This window comes from Elaeis guineensis, chromosome 14, assembly GCF_000442705.2.
Source record: "Elaeis guineensis isolate ETL-2024a chromosome 14, EG11, whole genome shotgun sequence".
In the NCBI taxonomy this organism is placed as follows: domain Eukaryota; kingdom Viridiplantae; phylum Streptophyta; class Magnoliopsida; order Arecales; family Arecaceae; genus Elaeis; species Elaeis guineensis.
In genome coordinates this window covers 57,591,988-57,611,150 of record NC_026006.2, presented here as the reverse complement: position 1 = coordinate 57,611,150, position 19,163 = coordinate 57,591,988, and the positions used below count along the sequence as shown (strand labels likewise).

Sequence of the window (19,163 nt, the reverse complement as noted above, 5' to 3'; positions counted from 1 at the left end):
TGTCAGTCATCATGCTGCTTAAATTCTACCACACGTATATGCTTTAAGAGATTATATCTTGATTGCGTTCATCTGATTTTTAGCAGACAAGGAAACCTTAGTCTTAAAATCATCATGAGGACATTAAACAAATTTCTATGGTGGAGCTCCATGTCAGATGAGCAAAAAGACTTATGGTTATTGAGCATTTCAAATTTTACCTCGCATGCAAGGATATCATAGAATAGTGATACTCTCTTTTTTTTTTTTGAGAAAAATGGAGACTAATAGTGATACTCTTTTAGCTATAAAAATTGTGGAAGTTCTACAACTATTGAAACATGCCATCATGTCGAAAAAGGTCGTGGGTCCTCCACCCCACTGGAGTTGCATTGTCAGATTGGCTGGAATTTGGCGGATTCACCAAGAAAAGAAGAAGATATGCTGCTTCATTTATCCACTCACATTATATAAGCACCTACAAGACTCTACACTCATCACCTTGTGGTTTTAGCCTTCCTTTCTCTGTTGACATCTATATTCTCTTTTGCTTTTGAGTTATGGATGGGAAGAAGTTGGAATACAAAGGAGAGAATGCGCTGCGAGAGCTTGAAAGGTTGACGATGAATGCCAGAGAAGTCCAAGAGATGATCCTGAAGGAGATCCTTACAAGAAATGGAGCCACTGAGTACTTGAGCAAGTATATGGAGGGGTCTACAGATGTTGCAGAGTATAAGTGCAGGGTGCCGGTGATCACGTACGACGAAATCCAGCCATACATACAGAGGATTGCTAATGGCGAGGATTCTTCCATCATATCTGGCTACCCAATTACAGAGATGTTGACAAGGTGCATTCTCTCTACCCTTCAATTTCTTTGTTATAGTATGGTGCAATGATGTCATAAACACCAACTCTCTGTGGCATCTGTTTTAACTTGGCCTAGAGCGACCTCTACATATGGTCTCCTTGTGGTCCAGAACGCAAGGTTGATTGCAACAGGAGAGGCCCCACCTTAGATGAACACATCTAATCTTACTCAACATAGTTCCATCAAGATCCAGTACATTTGTTTCATCATACTGGCTTGTGTTTTGGTCTTTGTGGAGGCCCCCCCCCCCCCCCCCCGGCCCTTTTCCCCCTACAAAATTCTAGTAATTGTTCAAAACCCTCATCCATTTTTTTTTAATTTATTTTTCTTTCCTCTCCTGATTTTTTTTTTTTTCACTCCAACGTTTAATATTTCAACTTCTTTTGTTGTTTCATTCACAAAATTTATCATATATCATAATTAAATTTTTTAAACAAGTGATTTGTTTCAAATAAATTGCCGTCTATTTCGATTCCTCGAGCTTTGCTATTTCTTCCTAAATTTTCTATAAAGTAACATCACAGAACTCTATCTTGGCATATCAATCTTCAAAGTCTATCATGTAATGGTTTCTGAAGTGTATGATTTGCATGCAGCTCAGGGACTTCTGGTGGGGAGCCAAGATTGATGCCATCCATTGCAGAGGATATCGACCGCAGAACTTATCTTTACAACCTCATCATGCCCATTATGAACCAGTAAGAATGCCTTTTGGCAAATAAAATCGCCCTACTTGTAAGACATTTGCAGTCAACATTAAATGTTAAAAACGCACTTAGTATTATAAATTGTTTGCTCTTGGTTTCTAAGAAACAAAAGGTGGTGGAATCCATGCTTCATTTTATCGCCTAGATGCTTCGCAAAACTTGACTAAATCCATTATAACAACTATTTTCTTTTCTTTTTTCACGACCATCATAACAATATTGACAATTGGTTCAAAGTTTTAATGCATAAGGCTCCTAATGATTACAATTCTTGTCTTCCTAGAAACAAGGTGCCACTTTGAAGCTTTTGTCAGTAGTAAAATTTGTTGTCACAAGAAAGTGATTTGGGTCATTCTAATCTTAATAAAGCAGGATTTAGTTTTAGCTTGCTACTAAAACTTATCAGATACTTTTACCAACAGGCTGGCTAGCATAAAATTTAGCATCATGTTCATCTATTGCACTGAACTTACAATGTTATGCTAGCTGTTCATCAAAATAACCTCCTGCATTTTGCCATCCAAATCCATCTCCTCAGGTACATCCCAGGGCTGGACAAAGGCAAGGCCATGTACCTCCTCTTTGTCAAGGCCGAAACTCCGACGGCTTGTGGCATGCCGGCCCGGCCTGTGCTCACCAGCTACTACAAGGGCCAACATTTCCGGCATCGCCCTCGAGATCCCTTCAATGACTACACAAGCCCTGACGCCGCCATCCTCTGCCCTGGCAGCCACCAGAGCATGTACTGCCAGCTCCTTGCCGGCCTCATCCACCGCCACCATGTCCTCCGCCTCGGTGCAGTCTTCGCCTCTGCCTTCCTCCGCTCCATCAGCTTCCTCGAGTGCAACTGGATTGACTTAGCGAATGACATACGTTCTGGTCGACTGAATTCAACCATCACCGATGAGGAATGCCGGTCGGCGATGTCGGCCTTGCTAGCGTCGCCAAACCCGATGCTCGCCGATGAGATTGAATCCATCTGTAGCAATGGATCATGGAAGGGAATAATCTGCAAACTGTGGCCTAAGGCTAAGTACATTGAGGCAGTGCTAACAGGGTCAATGGCACAGTACATTCCAATGCTGGAGTACTACAGTGATGCAAAGATACCTTTGGTGTGTGTGATGTATGCCTCCTCGGAGTGCTACTTTGGTGTGAATTTGAGGCCGTTATGTGATCCGATGGAGGTGTCCTACACTCTGCTACCCAACATGGGCTACTTTGAGTTCATACCCTTGGAGGATGGATTGGGATTGGGATTGGGATTGGATCAGGTCAAGGAGGTGGAGAATGACAAGGTGGTGGGCTTGGTTGATGTCAAGATTGGATGCTACTATGAGCTTGTTGTCACCACATTTGCTGGTAAGTTGAAGTAAATGAAGGATTAATAGGTCAAGTTATGTAATTTTGCTTCATTTTTTGATAAATAATTTTAAAATTCACCAATAAAATTATGATTTAGGATTTGGAATTTCCTAATAAAATTCATGTTAGCTATTAGCTCTTATCTTTCCTCTAAAACTGCACTGGACACATCTTGAATCGAAGGCAAGAATTGGTGCAATTAAGATAAAATTTGAAAAAGCTTGTGCTTACAGGATTATGACTCTAGATTGAAAGATTTGCTGAATTAATACAGAAAAAAAAAATAATGCCGATGATTATTTTGTAACTTAAATTAATTTAATGTCTCATTACTTTTTTTTGATGAAACTAATGGCTCATTAACTTATGAATCTTGTTTTAGCACAGGCCTCTATAGGTACAGGATTGGAGATGTGCTCCAAGTTAGTGGCTTCCACAATAATGCTCCTCAGTTCAGGTTTATTTGCCGGAGAAATGTTGTGCTTAGTGTGGATCTTGACAAAACCAATGAAGAAGACCTCCATAAGAGCATTACCACTTCCAAGAAGCTCTTAGAAGCCAACAATCTAATTCTTGTAGAATACACTAGCCATACAGACACATCCACCATTCCTGGACACTATGTGCTCTTCTGGGAGATCAAATGCACCTCTGATGACACAAGTCAAATAATACCACTTGATGATCATCTTCTCCAAGATTGTTGTATCGCCATCGAAGAATCGCTTGACTATATCTATCGACGATGTCGGTCGAATGATAAATCTGTGGGACCATTGGAAATTCGCCTGGTTGAGGCTGGCACTTTTGAAGCCTTAATGGACATATTCATTAGCCAAGGTAGCTCAATCAACCAATACAAGACACCAAGGTGCATTGAGTCCAGTGTTGCACTCAAGTTCCTTAATTCGAAAGTTAGGAGTTGTTTTTTTAGCCCTCGTGATCCAACATGGAATCCTTAGGCTACAAAAGGAGCAATTAGGTCATTTGGCATCTATTTCTTCCCTCCCTCGTGATCAAGCAATTGGTTACCCTCTAATTTGTTAGAAGAGTAGTATTTTGTCTTGCTTTTGTGGGAGGGAAATTTGTTTAACTTTGAAGACTAAACATATCGCCTAACTGTGCTTTATTTTATGAGTTGATGTGATCAAATTTGGTGGATATCCATTCGAAATATCATTAGGATTGGATGATTTAGTGTTCCACTTTTGGAATAACTACTGGTGGTTTTCATTGGAGTATCTCCTAAGTATTGATTAGGTTGCATGATGCTGCTGCTTCACTTTGTAATTCATAACATTATTGACTTAACTCTGATTGATGATATGCTTCTGTTGATAGTCAAGGGACCAATGGCTAATCTCTCCTAGATCATAAGAGTCATGCCGTCGATTATGGCTGGTTAAGAGATGATCGACAATTTTCCATACTTTGATTGCATGTAATCTATGCACATACCTCATGCTTAAGGTGCATTCAAATTTAGTGAACAAGTCCAAAATCTTTAACCTCTTTTTTTTGGGTATGAAGTTTTTACGTTTGTTGACCCTGCAAGTTGCCAGCGATTATCTTGAGGCAGTGGGGAGCGAGGGTGCACACGTGCACAAGCACACACACACGTAGAGAGGGAGAGAGCTAGAATAGAAGAGAACTTAGGGGGAGAGAGAAAGGAAGCTAGAATATAAGAGAACTTTTGATATCTTTTACGTAACTTTTCATAGCTTTTGCCAATCAAGATCTCCTGAGCACCTCATGTGAGAAGGCCTGGACAACACATGATTTACTGTTTATATCTCCGTCAACAACACGTGAGATGTCCCTAAAGTTGTTTTTTTTTAATCTCTTTTCCTTTTTTTTTTTGGTATAATTAATTCAAGATTTATGCTTGGAAAAATATAAAGGCGCATTTGGTTATTGAGATCTAAATACGAATCAGGATGGATTGGAATGATGGTCGGAATAGCTGTATCCCTAATATCTTTAGTTCATGATTGAAATTGAAACCAGATATGATTTGAATATTAAAAAAGAGTAGGGCTTGGATTTGTTAGGATTAGAATATTTTCATTCTATCCTCGAATTAGAATGAGAATAAAACTCTTCCAACTAAGAATGGGAGTCATCCATTCTCATTCTGATTCTAAATCAACTTTTTCCAATCAAACATGTCCAAAAGCAGAGTTGTGAGAATTTACAAAATATTTAATATATAACACTACAATTTGTTTAGTGTTGTCTCACCATCATCTTCGAATTATGAATCAATATTAATGTTGAAATTGAATCGGGTGTGGATCGGATATTAGTATATTCATATCTATATTTTATTTTATCTAATAAATATAAATATAGATACAAATATTAGTCAAATGTACAAATTTATATCCATAATTATTTTAAATGGATATGGATAAAGATCAAACACGAGTAGTATTGATATCAATATAAATATTTGTTGGATAATTAGACTTTTTTTATCATACAATCAAAGATATTAACTAAACTAAGTTAATGGCATATTAATATAGTTATATACTCTTAAAAGTTAATAAGTATTGTATATAATTAAATAGTTACAAGTAAAATCAGATATTCAAATATGAATTGGACAGTTATCTATCTATATTCATACATATTTTTGGATATAGATAAAGATATAGATATTAGTCAGACATTCAAATTTTTATTAATATTCAAATATATTTGATATAAAAATAAATTTTAATGAATATTATCCGATCCATTTTCATCTCTAACCGGCATATGTTTGATGGTGCTGGGTCATAAATTTGGATGGATTTTTTATCTATTTATGATTAATTTTAAAAAAATTATCAAAATAATGTCGAGCTCAAATTATTTATGAAAATACTGTTCAGAAGAAAGTCGTCCTTTCAAAAGGCGATTTTTTTTGCCAACTTACCAATCTGACCCCCAACTAGAGACCGGATGGATCAGAGAAATGAGTCACCCTTTGATAGGATGGCTTTATAAGTCTTCCTTTAATAGGACAACTCTCCCCTTTCTATCTCTTCCCCCTTTCTGTATCTTATTTACTCTCCCTTTCTGTGTCTTTCTGTGTCTTATTTATATTTTAAGTTAATATCTTTATTTTTTTATTCTCTATTAACTTTAAAATATAAATATAAATAAACAAATATTTTATATTTAAAATTAATAAAAATATCATAAAAATTAAAATTTTTAAGAATAAGAAGTCAAAATTTAGATTTTAGTTCAATTTTTTTCAAATCTGAAACTTTTAAAATTTTTTTTCTTCGGAACGAATAAGTTAAAGAATCTCAAAATTTATTAAAAATTATTTTATACCTCACTAACATCTAAGATTAATTACTATCAATTTTGATTTAAAAAAATATATATTTTATATAGCCCTCCATATATGTGCTAGTTTCCTGACTTGGAAAATTTTCAGCATCCGTAACGGCAGATAGTCACAAATTGTGTCCAACTGACTTTAACAAATTTTGACAAGATAAATTTAATTTGTTGAAGTCAGTTGGGCTTGTCAAAATTAAATTTATTTTGTCAAAATTTATTGAAGCAGTTGGATACAATTTGTGACTATCTATCGTTACGGATCTTGAAAATTTTCTAAATCAGAAAACTAGTACATATATGGAGTGCAATATAAAATATATATTTTTTTGAAATTAAAATTAACGATAATTGATCTTTTGATGTTAGTGAGTTACAAAATAATTTTTAATAAATTTTAAGATCCATTAATCTATTCATTCCGGAGAGATAAAATTTTAAAAGTTTCAAATTTAAAAAAATTTGAACTAAAACCTAAGTTTTGACTTTTTATTCTTAAAAATTTTAAATTTTTTAATATTTTTCTTGATTCAAAAAAAAATATTTATTTATTTATATTTATATTTTAATATTAATTTAAAATAAAAAAATAAATAAAATATAAAAAAAAAATAAATAAGAGAAAGAAGAAGTCGTCCTATCAAAAAGTTACTTATAAACCATCCTATCCAAAGACGACTCAGGTGAGTTGACAAAGAAAATATTTTTGAAAAATATTTTTTTCTGAATAATATTTTTTTAAATAATTTGGAATCGATATTATTTTAGTAATTTTTTTAAAATTAATTATAAATAAATAAAAAATTTAATTTGGGACACCAGGTTTCATTAATTGACTCCACAGCGGATGGGGTCCATTTCTGGGCAAGCCGTACTCGCCAGCGAACCCAACCGATTTTCTCCTTGGACCCGGTCCAAATGATGGTCAACATCTGGACCGTGGATATGAGGTTGGACGGCGAACAAATACCAGGGCACTCTCGTAATTTGAGACCGATGTCATAAACCCTACAAGCTTGTATTCGCGTTCCTCTTAAGGTTTGGCCTCTGACCTTTCTTTCCAAGAGCCGAACGGGATCTCCGCGCGACTTCCAGCTCTTGCAGCAGGAGGAGAAGGTGGAGATCTAAAACAACAATGGTTCGATTCCAGCCTCCTTTCAATCATAGTGATGTTATTTGTGCTTCTTGATGTAGTTAATTGCTATGATTTGGCTTCTTTTCCCCAGATTGGGTTTCGATCCAGCGTTAGGGTTTACAAGCTCTTCCACTTGACTTGTTTTTTTTTTTTCCTGGTTCTTTGAGGATTTTCGATTTATTTCTTTTGCGCCATCTAGTGGGCGATTACATTGTAGGGTTTTCAATAGAAAAAAAAAAGTTTTTTTTTTTTTTTTTCCGCTAGAACGTTTTGATTTTAGATTGGAAAAATAGAGTTGGAGCTGTAGAAAGTATCCGTTTATGAAAAATTTGTTGATTTGTTTGCGAGTTTCTGCGAGGATCCATACTTTTCCACTCTATTTTAACATCCTTGGGAAAAAAAAAAATCTTGTATGAAATTATATTGTAAACTAAAGCAGAAAGAGAGAGCTTTTGTGGCTGTTTTGAGACTGGAGTGTGAATACAGCTTGGCGAATAATGTTGTGGGATATGTAACCCTATGTTTTGAATCTGTCTATGTTAGAGTTTGGAAAAATAATGGAAAATGGGAAAAAGTAGATTCCCCTTGTTTACGTTACTATAAGATTTGGAAAAAAAAAAAAAAGAAAAGGACTTGTTTGATTAGTGGTATAAATTGCACCCCCTAGTATTTATGTTATGTCGTCAAGTTGATACCAGTCTGCTGCAAGCAAAAAATTCGCCTTTGGGCTAAAACATTTTTGTTTTAGCTCTGTCAAAATGCCATAGATTGTTATACACCAATCATATTGTTATCTGCTATGGTCGACTTTTTTATGCAATAGATGCTAGCATAAATCGTTGTTTTAGGTTCAACATTTCTCATCTGAACTTTGTTTTTAATTTTTTTCAAATATAGCTACTCATTGATAACTGTGCATGCTAATGCACATTGGAGTCTGCATATATTCTGTTGCAGAAATATCGGTCAATATAAACCCAGTACCAATTCTGGTCCGTTCAGTTTTTCATTTGTCAAGAAAACATGCTAAAAACTTGATCCCTCCTTCGTTCATTTGAAATCTGAGTCTGTTTTCCGTTCCCTATATAAAGCATCTGGATGAGTACTTCCAAATATCATGAAGAAACTCATTTTGTTGAATGACCAACCCCACAATGAGTTCTGGCTGAGTCTTTTTCCTTTTCGACTAATTCATACTGGAACATTAACTTCCTTTCAACTGCTGTAGATAGGTGAGATAATGGGTCACTTTTTCAACTGCTGTTTTTAGCCCTTGGGTCACCATATAGGCTTCCAGTTGAAGATTATCTATTGTCTGTGCATTTAATTGGATTCGTTCTCCACTATGTGTTATCAGAATATTAGTTGAAAAATGCAAGATTTTTACAAGGAAGGTTGACAAGAAATCATTCAATTTGAACTGTGCCAGCTTGTTCTTAGAAATATAAAAAGAGCGATTGTGTGGGGCAAATATCTTTTTTGTCTGGTTTTACTTGTAGTTTGATTTTCTCCTTTTGATAATGTCGGTTGCAAAATACTAGTTTATTTTGCTGGCATGAAAGCACTGTGTAAAAGTTATTCTGCTACTTTATATATAGTAGAAATTCAGGCACCTTATCTCTTGTGGGTACTTATTTTTCATTTTGTTGCTGACCGTCATGCTTGTTTTACTTCAGGCAAGGGGATTGAAGAAGCATCTGAAGAGGCTTAATGCCCCAAAGCATTGGATGCTGGACAAGCTTGGTGGTGCCTTTGTAAGTCAACAACATGCTGTGTCTTTTTCTCTTCAGAAAAAAAATTACTATATTGTCATCCCCTTGCTTCTTACATTATAAAGTGGTTATTTGTTAGGCCCCCAAGCCATCTTCTGGCCCACACAAAGCAAGGGAGTGTTTGCCCCTCATTCTGATCCTAAGGAATAGGTTGAAGTATGCTCTTACTTATCGTGAAGTCATTGCAATTCTGATGCAAAGACATGTAATGGTTGATGGAAAGGTCAGGACTGATAAGACCTATCCATCTGGTTTCATGGGTATGCATATTGATCAGCTATATTTTGTCATAAACATTTCCATACCATTGTTTAGAAAATATTAGTCATATTTGTTATCTTGATGCTGTTCTATTCTGTTATTTGCAGATGTTGTATCAATACCTAAGACTAATGAGAACTTTCGTCTCCTCTATGACACCAAAGGGCGATTCCGTCTCCACTCGATCAGGGATGAGGAGGCTAAGGTCTGTCCTTTTTTTTTTTTTTTTTTCTTTTTGTTTTATGCATTAATATGCTGTCATAATATCTAGGTAGCTCATGCTTGCTGAATGATCAAAAGAAATCATTATTTTCTCTTCAACCCTCACCCACTCCCAAAAAAAAAAAAAAAAAAAAAGCCCTATCCTCTCTCTTTCTCTCTCTCTCTCTCTCTCTCTATTGTTGCTGATGTGATTTTTTAATCAATCAATTGCTTTAACTCATAGCTGCTTATAAAACTATTGCTGACCCATGCTAATGCATTTTATATTCTAGATGCCATTCCCTTGATCTTGCTGAAATTACTGATCTATGACTTATCATATGATGCACTGCTAGTCTATTGATGAAACTTTTGTTTTGCAGCAAATGGTTTTTGTTGTTATGGCCTTAAAAAATTCTTTGTTGTCATCTTTCAGTTCAAGCTATGCAAGGTCCGGTCTGTTCAATTTGGTCAGAAAGGCATTCCTTATCTGAATACTTTTGATGGTCGCACAATTCGTTATCCAGACCCCCTGATTAAAGCTAACGACACTATTAAGCTTGATCTGGAGGCTAACAAGATCGTTGACTTCATCAAGTTTGATGTTGGAAATGTTGTCATGGTGACTGGTGGAAGGAACAGGGGACGTGTGGGTGTTATCAAGAACAGGGAGAAGCACAAGGGTAGTTTTGAGACTATCCACCTCCAAGATGCACTTGGTCATGAGTTTGCAACTCGTATTGGCAACGTCTTCACCATTGGCAAGGGGACAAAGCCATGGGTTTCTCTTCCCAAAGGCAAGGGTATCAAGCTCAGCATCATCGAGGAGGCTAGGAAGCGGCTCGCCGCCTCTGGTGCTGCTGCTACCATCTGAGTATTGAGCATGCTTCCATATTTTGTAAGGGATATTCAGATGTATTTTGTGGACATGCAAGGGGGGATGTTTTGAGCCCTTTTAGTTGTTGGTGTCAAATTTTCCAAGTTTTGTTTGCTTTGAAATAGGGATATCAGACCTTTTAGTTCTCTTAAATTCAATTAACAGCCAGATAGTGCTTGGTTTTTACTTATTAATATTTGATTATATCTGCTCATCTTTTCATGACTATTAAAGTGGTTTCTTGGTTTTTTTTTTTTAGCTGTTCTGTGATGATTAAATCAGATGAACTTGGTGGCATTGCTGCTGCTCATCTGTTATCCTGCCAAATGTAGTTGTTTGTGCCCTTGGGCCTGTGTGGTCTAGTTGTGTGCTAATGTTACGTGGTCACCTAAGATTGTGGTGGATGAGGTCTCCCCTCTTACAAATTTGCCGCCTGCCTGCCTTTCCAATGCCAGGCTTTCAGTATGTGATTTTCCTGGTTCTTGTTAGAACTGGTGATTCCTTTTAATTTATTTGAGTCAAGCTGTGGCTACTGTTAGGGTTTGCAATATGCTAATTGCTGCTATGTTTATGGCAATGACTGTTCTGCCAGCATCGATCTATAACAAATTATAAGTATTTCCAGACTTTTGAGAAATTTTGAAAATTTAATCAATTCTTTTATTAGTTCATTCATTGGTTAATTCTTATTCCAACTTTTATATTAAACTTTTCCATCTGAGTGTTTCAATGGAGTTTGGTAAATGGTTGTGATTATCATAGTGTTTTTGCAATTGAGATTTTGGGAAAAAGGGGCTTCTTGTTGTAAAAAAGGTTTCTGAATCGCTTGAAGCCTTTGAATGAGTTCAAGTGCAACCAAGAAATTGTAGTGTTGTAGCTCATGTGGCTTCCGATATTAATTTAGTTATATTTGTTGCCCTGCTAGACATATTCAATATCTAGGTAATATTTTCATGTGTTTGTTACTATGTGAATCCCGGTTTATTCATGTTCGGAAAAATGGAGTGTGCCTTATGTGCTTACACGACTTTGCAATATCTGACTTTTAATTTTTACTTGTAAAATTTAGTTATGAGATTTAGTTTTGTTACCAAAAAATAAAAAGCAACTTGAGTGCCCACTATGTGCTGTAATGGCATCTCGGCAGACCCTTTGGAGATTATTCATGTGGATATTAACACATTTATGGTTTTTTAATGTTTACCTGTAAAATTTAGTGATCTAGTTTACTTTTGTTTCCAAACAATAAGAAAATAATTAAATTATGTGGCAGCCTGTATTCCATTTTAAACTAGCAAGCAGAGACACTGCTTGATTTCCAGTAAAGTCTGTGTGCGCTTGGTAGGTCAAAACTGCCAACTATTGTTTCATTTTTTGCAGAAGATTTGACTGCAATGAGATTTACTTGTGTCAAGGTGTCTTTAATTTATCTACTAAGCAAGAGTGAGTTTGTCATCTGAATTCACCATAACGGGCAAATAGTTGTCAATGGTGGGCCAATTTTACATGCAAGGCTTTCAGAGCAACTGGAAGATTTTCTTTTGCTATATAAAAGATTAATTTCATATCTTATATAACAAAGTGCAAGTATAATTTAGTTTCCATATATCTATCATTCAACCAACCCTTTATTTAGTAGCAAGATACAAACTATATGAGACAAGCCATCTCCTAAGCTCCTTGCAGAAATTCTCTAGCTATTTTTCCATTCCCTCCTTTGGGCAGGAAACCACCAGGTTGGTGCTCATTACCAGTTCCATACAGAACTCTGAGGATCTCAGCAGGGGTTCGCCTGTAACCGAGCGAGTCATTATTGGCTGATATGATATTACTGGTTGTCCTCTGCTCTGCTCCAAGCTCGATGGGGACGATTAGACCTTCGTCTTTGATCCCACAGCTCGCCAGTTCATTTCTCAGGTTTGATATGCGGATGGTGAACTCAGCAACTGTGATGTTATAAGGTGGAACTAGCTCTTGGGCTTGTTCATAGAGCAGAGCCCTTATAATTGCATCTTGCCCGGCTTCCACTGCTAATAAGCCTGCTAAAAGCTGCATGAAAACCAAGTGACAAGTTTGTTTGTATCATTATTGTGGCTTAGTTCCATTCACTCCTTGGAAGAGAGATTAATTGGCCTAGTGTTTCTTCATATCCTAGTTTGAAGCATAAAGCATTTTGGTGCAGCTAACGGTGTATGTTTTAATTTGCCTTGAGTCAGCAGTTAAGATTTATGGCAGTGAAGTAAGATATATTAGTAATTGTAAGTTTTTAACAACATCAAGAGTCATATGAGATTGTATTAATTTCATCTAGAATTCACAGTTTCCATGTCCAGTCTGACTATGATTCCAACTCTTTGATGATGATTAAGAGTGCAAATGGAGTATAGCTGCCATATATTTAATTAGTTGGATAGGCAGGTATATATTAGCTTTATTCGTGAGCAGTTGTATATCCTCATGGAGAGTTCTTCAATTAAATTTGAAGGGTGTTTGGTTGACAACCAAAATTGGAATGATCAAATCCATAGCAGCGTTGATTTATAATCCGGAATCAGAATCAAAATGAAAATCTGAATTCTTAGAAGAGAGTAAGGATCGTAGTTTAGATAGATCGACTATTTCCATTTCATCTCGAAATTAGAATCGAAATGAAATTCTCCTAACAAAATAGTTAGAATAGGAGTCATCTATTCCTATTTTGATTCAAGACGTCAACTCCCTTCAAGCGGACCCCTTTAATATTTTTTTTATTTGAGTTTTACTTGAGCTTACCGAAAACCTAATTGGATGGGCGTCAAATAGAAGATTTAATCTGTACGACAGCGATTGAGGTATTACATACTTCATTCTTATCTAAGGGACATTACTATGTTTTTCTCGATTTTATTGATCATATTCATATTGGAGCAAATTTAGTACAAGTACATAAGATAATGGCATCAATATTAATAATACAAGGTGCATCAATGTGGGGTGTTTGTGTATTACCCTTTTTGAAACGAAGCCGTCGATGTTCGGGTTAGTACCAACGTAGCCCACGAGGCCCATGTATGGTATTATATAAGAGGCCAGCAAGTAGTTGAGGCTGTTGATGTATGGATTGAATGGAGGGTTCAGATGATATCCAAATGCATCATCCATTATCTTGCGAAGTTGGGTACGCTCAGATCTATCAAAGGCCTTGGAAACCCACCGACCGTAGATTTGATGGCCCTTAAAATCAACCACAACAAGATTTGTCAGTTGCAAAACGTTGCATAAAAATGATAATAAACAACACAAAAAATATAAAGGGAAAATCCATTCTAGTTGCATGTATGTGTAGACTTGTGCATTGGTGATAGCTAAGGTTGCAAATGAGTCAGGTCATTTAGAAATCTGACTCCAAGCAGGTCAAGACTTCACGGAACCTACTCGTTTACTTGTTGCCTAAACTTGGTTAAAATCAATACCAGTTTCTAGCTTGCAAAGTTTACATTTAATTTTGTCAAATGGCTTTTCATTGTTGCATGAAATAAATGCATCTTGTTAAAATGTTAACTTTCTTGATATTTGTTTTTATACATTAAAAAATAAAAAAAAAAGGCTGATTTTTGGATGGATCATTGTAATTCTCTCGCAACAATTGAAAATGATTTATGCCAATATCAGATTGAAGACAACATCATAGAACATCTTGCACATATCAATGAGAAAAAGAGTAAAACTATTTCTTTGGGCAACGACTGAAAATTGAGGGATGATTATGCTAGTATTCTTCAACAATTCATGATATTTTATTTTTTGATTTTATTGGATATATTTATATCAGATAAGTCTGATCTATCCAAATCAAAAGAAATATGATGGAATTGTTTAGCGTACATGTAAGCATGCTAAGTGATAGTACTAATAACACAGACACGTATGCACAGGCATGGGGGAGGGGGGGAGGGGAGAGAGACCTCAAGTGGCCAACTTCTTGATAACCAAACTCCTCAATTATGCGCTGTGTAAGATGATCAAGCTTGGCCTTCATGGCGCCAATTGGAGGTGGTCCACCCATGGCAAGCTCTGGTGCAATGGCGTCGAGCCCATAACCAAGTGCACCATACAAGAAGAATTCACACTCCGTATGTTCCAATTCAGTGCAAACTGCAGCGGGTCCACATCGTAGGAGAACACCGGGACCAAGCCCACTGGTGGATTTGGGGCACAATTTGGCTTAAAGTGGTGGTCGAGAGGCTCGGCTTTGCTCGGAGAAACACGAAGAAGAAAGATAGGAATAGAGAGGAGAAAGCCCGGGCAGACACCATTGGATGCCAACTCTCTCCCAAGTCCCAAACCACGGCTATGAGGCGGTGGAGGATCCTCGTAGGTCATTTATAGCCAAAAACTTTGTGTTAGATATAAAGATAGATAAAACAGCAATCTTTTGTCCACCACCTTTGAAAAAAAAAAAAAGGTGCACCACCTAACCATATGGGCCACATCGTGATTAATAATGGGGTCGATATTTAATAATTTATTTTTTTAATTTTTTTAAAAAATATTTTTTTTTATAGAATAAAAAAATAATTTATTATTTTCTAATGTTTATATGACTTCTTGTGAATATATATAATATTTTGAACAATATATAAATTTTCTATGAATATACATATATGACATCCTAAACTATGTGGTATTCTGATGTTTTACATGACTTCTTGTGAATATATGTGACATTCTGAATAATATATATGATTTTTATGAATATATATGATATCTCGAATAATATATATAATTTTTTATAAATATATATGATATTTTCAACCATATATATGATCTTTGGTGTCTTATATTATTTCTTATAAATATATATGATATCTAAAATAATATATATAATTTCTGAATAATATATATGACTTTTCATAATTATTATAACTTTCTGATGACTTATATGATTTTCGTTAGTTATAATAATCAACAAGATATCATATAAAATATAAAAAATCATATATATTACTCAGAAAGTCGTTATGCATTAAGAAGTTATATATATTCTTCAAAAATTCATATATATATATATATATATATATAAAAGGCATCAGAAAGTCATAATAATCATTAAAATATCATATAAAAATATAAAAAATTATATATATTATTTAAAATATCATATATATTCAACAAAAATTATATAAAATATCAAAAAAATAATAATATCGTTATTTTTTATTCTACGGATAAAAAAATATCAAAAATTAAATGTGTCTATTTTATTATTAATTATACTATATTATCTAATATAATTGGATGATATATTTTTACTTAATCGGAGGCCGTGGACAAAATATTTCTCGATAAGACATGGGTGATCGGCCTTGGCTTCACGTTACCAATTCAACCGTCCAACCTAAACTTCGTACGTTCCTGGGCTGGATCGAGAAAAGTCATGCAGCACGGTCTACTCCTCACATGGTCCACCAACCAACGTGGTAGGAGGAGATTGAAACACGTCATCATGGTCCGGCCATTGACGTGGGCAGCGTGCAATTGCCACAAAACTAAACCAAGAGCGCGTTTGACTGCGGTGAGTAGTACTCACATCCTAATTAATCTCTATTTGGTGTGGGTTCACATTCGAACAAAACGTGCACGCAACGCATATCATTGGTAGTGCACTAAACATATTTTGCATTGCAATGAATAGATCATTAATTACAAATTGGTCCCTATGGCCCCACCTCCATGCATTGCTTCTGAATTAAGGTTCCCAAGCATATGTGACTCTAGCTCCTAAGGGCACCACAAATCTGTCCTTTGAAAGAATATGCCATTTCCTTCTCAATGCCAACATTTTTCCATGTCCGCCTTCTCCTTTGCCTTCAAAGCTTTCATCACATTATAATTAGCTGGATAAATGATCTGGCGCTTTGCGGTGCACCATCTCCTCATTTCTTTGATCCATCTCTGTTAAAATATTTGTGAAGTAGAGAAGAAGATAGGAAGAAAAAAAAATTTCATCGTCTTTATTTTAATTTTATTAAATACATCATAGAAGTTATTTATACTAGGTCCTATGAAAAAAAAAAAAATAATTGGTACAGAATCATTCTAACAAAAAAAATAATATAAAATTATACTAAAAAAATAAAATACTATAAAATTATATTGATAAAAAATTATTATATATTGATATGCGCTTCTAAATCTTGCTAACAATCTCTATCCTCCATTGCCTATCTATCGCTCGATTGTTGTCATCCTTAGACAAATCAATTAGAAAAATTAGATGATCTCAATATAATGCAGGACATTTAAAGCCACTCCAATGATCCTGGGATCTTATAAGACCAACCAAACAGGTGACAATGATGCCTATTTCACATCTCAAAATGACGCATGGGTTGGGCACCATGTATCAGCGAGAGGAAGTAGAGTCAAGTGATGCCATGGGAGGGTGTATTAAGTATTTTTTATGGGAACAATATGGGTGTCATTAGTATTGTCCCTCTTTCTGTTAGATAGTTTGTAATATTGTGAGGAATTTTAGTCCCATTTTGGAAGTTTTTTTTTTTTTTTTTTTTTTTTTTTTTTTTTTTTTTTTTTTTTTTTTTTTTTTTTTTGAGATATTTTTCTTTTAATTTTTTTATTTTGAGCAGTTAAAGTCTATTGGAATTAAATTCTGAAGAGACATAACTCTCTGGAAAGGTACAACTGCTCATGAACACAACTATTCAAATCAATAAATTTGAACGTGACTTCCTTCAGTCACTTATAGAATTCTAAAGGAGCTTGTAGTACCTTGAAAGAGCGTGTCTGTAATTCTCCATACGCAGGCAATTACTCTTTTAAGAGAGTTGATAATCACGCTTCAAGCTCTTAATCACTTCTCTTTTTCTCCTTGTTCTTTCTAATTTTCTTACCATTTAAAAGAGTAATTAACTGCTACTGCAATGGAGTCAAATACGAATTCAAGTCTCTCCATCATGAAACAAGAATTCATCAAATTTGATCGGTTTGATGGATCCAATTTCATCCATTGGAAAGACAAGATGGTTTTCTTACTCACTGCTTTGAAAATTTATTACGTTCTGGATCCAAACCTTGCTGCACTTCCAGAACCAATTGATAGAGAGTCAGAAGAAGGGAAGACAGAAAGAAAAAACGTGAAGAAGATGAACTCATGTGTCGTGGGCACATTCTGAATACTCTGACTGAACATCTTTATGATCTATACTTCAATCTGAAGTCTTCAAAGAAAATCTGGATTGCACTGGAGACAACTTATAAGAATGAGAAGAAAGGTACCGTCAAATTCCTGTCTTTGCAATATTTCGAATTTAAGATGCATGATATTTGTTAATCATGGATCAAATACATGAACTGCAAGTATTAGTGTCTAAATTAAGAGATACTGCAACAGAACAGAATATTAGCGATCAAAAAATTATCGTTAGTATAATTTTTGTCAGTAATAATTATTAATGACGAAGTTATTGTCGCTGATATTTCATCGCAAATAATAACGTCGTTGATAATTTTTTACGACAGAAAAAAATTTTATCGCCAATAATCGATATTACCGATCAAAAATTTTTCGTTAAAAAAAGTATTTTTCAAAAATTATTCACGATAAAAAATTTTTGTCGTAAAAAAATTAATTTACAATGAATTATTACGTCACTAATAAAAAATAATTAAAAAAATATTTATGAAGAAATATTTCGTCGCTATTAATTTAATTTAAAATTTTATAAAATTTAGATTTATAAAAAAAATTAGCGACATAAAAGTTTTGTCGCAAATACGATAATTACCGATGAAAATTTTCGTCGCTACTAAATTAGCAATTATTTACGACGAAACTATTTTCGTTGCTATAATTTAATATAAAATTTTAATACTTTTAAATTTATTAAAAAATTATTTACGACCAATTGTTTTGTCGCTAATTGATTTTTTGACGATCAAAATTTCATCAAAAATAATTCTATCCTAAAAATTTAAACATAATTTTTTAAAAATAATTTATGAATATATATGTTAAATTTATATTTATAATATTTTTTATTTATAATTTATAAAATAAAAATAAAAAATTACATAAAAAATTTATAAATAAATTTATATTTTATTATATTAAATTAAAATTATAAGAAGTTGAAATAAAAATAACAAGCAATATAAACAGACCGTCAAGTGTCAGCATCTGCAGAAGGAGAACGGGCTGGGGAAGGAGAGCGTTGAAAAGCTCGGACCGGCCTGCTGCTGCCTCATTAGCTGCATCATCCGTTTTATCTGCGCCATCCGCTCCATCATCTGGTCTGAATAGCTGGTACTCATCGACGCGTGCAACCAACTCATCAGCTCACTGCTCAGTCCGCTGTCGATCCTCAGTAGCCTGTCTTTATATCTCCACCAGTTGAGCATGGCAGGTAGATGGATGTCAGCCCTGGACGAGCGTGAGATGAGGAAGCACTGATCCCATATCTTAGACCTCTAATATAACAGGATCTCATACCAAGCACCTGATCACAGATCTGTCATCTGTAGTGCAGTCAGCCCTCAGGAGTAAGCTGGGATCTGATGCCTATCATACGATCTTGAAAATTAAAGTTATAGTTATTTTAATTTCATACTGAAAATCAAACTGCGAATGAAAAAAATAATTGAAAAACTTACAAAAAGC

At 34.8% G+C, this 19,163-nt stretch overlaps 3 protein-coding genes across 3 annotated transcripts; 2 read left to right on the top strand and 1 right to left on the bottom strand.

The window, feature by feature from the left end:
• Window positions 1-493: 493 nt before the first annotated feature.
• Window positions 494-4,016, top strand: LOC105057493 (probable indole-3-acetic acid-amido synthetase GH3.11). The gene is made up of 4 exons (XM_010940120.4): window positions 494-829; window positions 1,447-1,548; window positions 2,096-2,919; window positions 3,310-4,016. The coding sequence occupies exons 1-4, from the start codon at window positions 540-542 to the stop codon at window positions 3,882-3,884; spliced, it is 1,791 nt and encodes a 596-aa protein (XP_010938422.2). The 5' UTR covers window positions 494-539; the 3' UTR covers window positions 3,885-4,016.
• A 3,245-nt stretch (window positions 4,017-7,261) lies between these two features.
• Window positions 7,262-10,701, top strand: LOC105057494 (small ribosomal subunit protein eS4x). The gene is made up of 5 exons (XM_010940121.4): window positions 7,262-7,399; window positions 9,073-9,150; window positions 9,248-9,428; window positions 9,537-9,634; window positions 10,067-10,701. Exons 1-5 carry the CDS (start codon window positions 7,397-7,399, stop codon window positions 10,502-10,504), a joined length of 798 nt encoding a protein of 265 aa, XP_010938423.2. The 5' UTR covers window positions 7,262-7,396; the 3' UTR covers window positions 10,505-10,701.
• Window positions 10,702-12,076: 1,375 nt separating this feature from the next.
• Window positions 12,077-14,852, bottom strand: LOC105057495 (ferritin-like catalase Nec2). Its single transcript, XM_010940124.4, is given in 6 exon segments — window positions 12,077-12,556; window positions 13,496-13,656; window positions 13,659-13,720; window positions 14,452-14,629; window positions 14,632-14,748; window positions 14,751-14,852. Coding segments are annotated over 6 exon segments (948 nt in total). The 5' UTR covers window positions 14,803-14,852; the 3' UTR covers window positions 12,077-12,178.
• Window positions 14,853-19,163: the final 4,311 nt, after the last annotated feature.

What these genes read in the sequence shown, in the direction of transcription:
- LOC105057493 (XM_010940120.4), top strand. Translation starts at nt 540, where the DNA reads ATGGATGGGAAGAAGTTGGAATACAAAGGAGAGAATGCGCTGCGAGAG. An exon ending in ATCATGCCCATTATGAACCA is followed by an intron (nt 1,549 to 2,095) that starts GTAAGAATGCCT and finishes CCATCTCCTCAG; the next exon opens with GTACATCCCAGGGCTGGACA. An exon ending in TGTTGTCACCACATTTGCTG is followed by an intron (nt 2,920 to 3,309) that starts GTAAGTTGAAGT and finishes GTTTTAGCACAG; the next exon opens with GCCTCTATAGGTACAGGATT.
- LOC105057494 (XM_010940121.4), top strand. An exon ending in ACAAGCTTGGTGGTGCCTTT is followed by an intron (nt 9,151 to 9,247) that starts GTAAGTCAACAA and finishes GTTATTTGTTAG; the next exon opens with GCCCCCAAGCCATCTTCTGG. An exon ending in CTATCCATCTGGTTTCATGG is followed by an intron (nt 9,429 to 9,536) that starts GTATGCATATTG and finishes TGTTATTTGCAG; the next exon opens with ATGTTGTATCAATACCTAAG.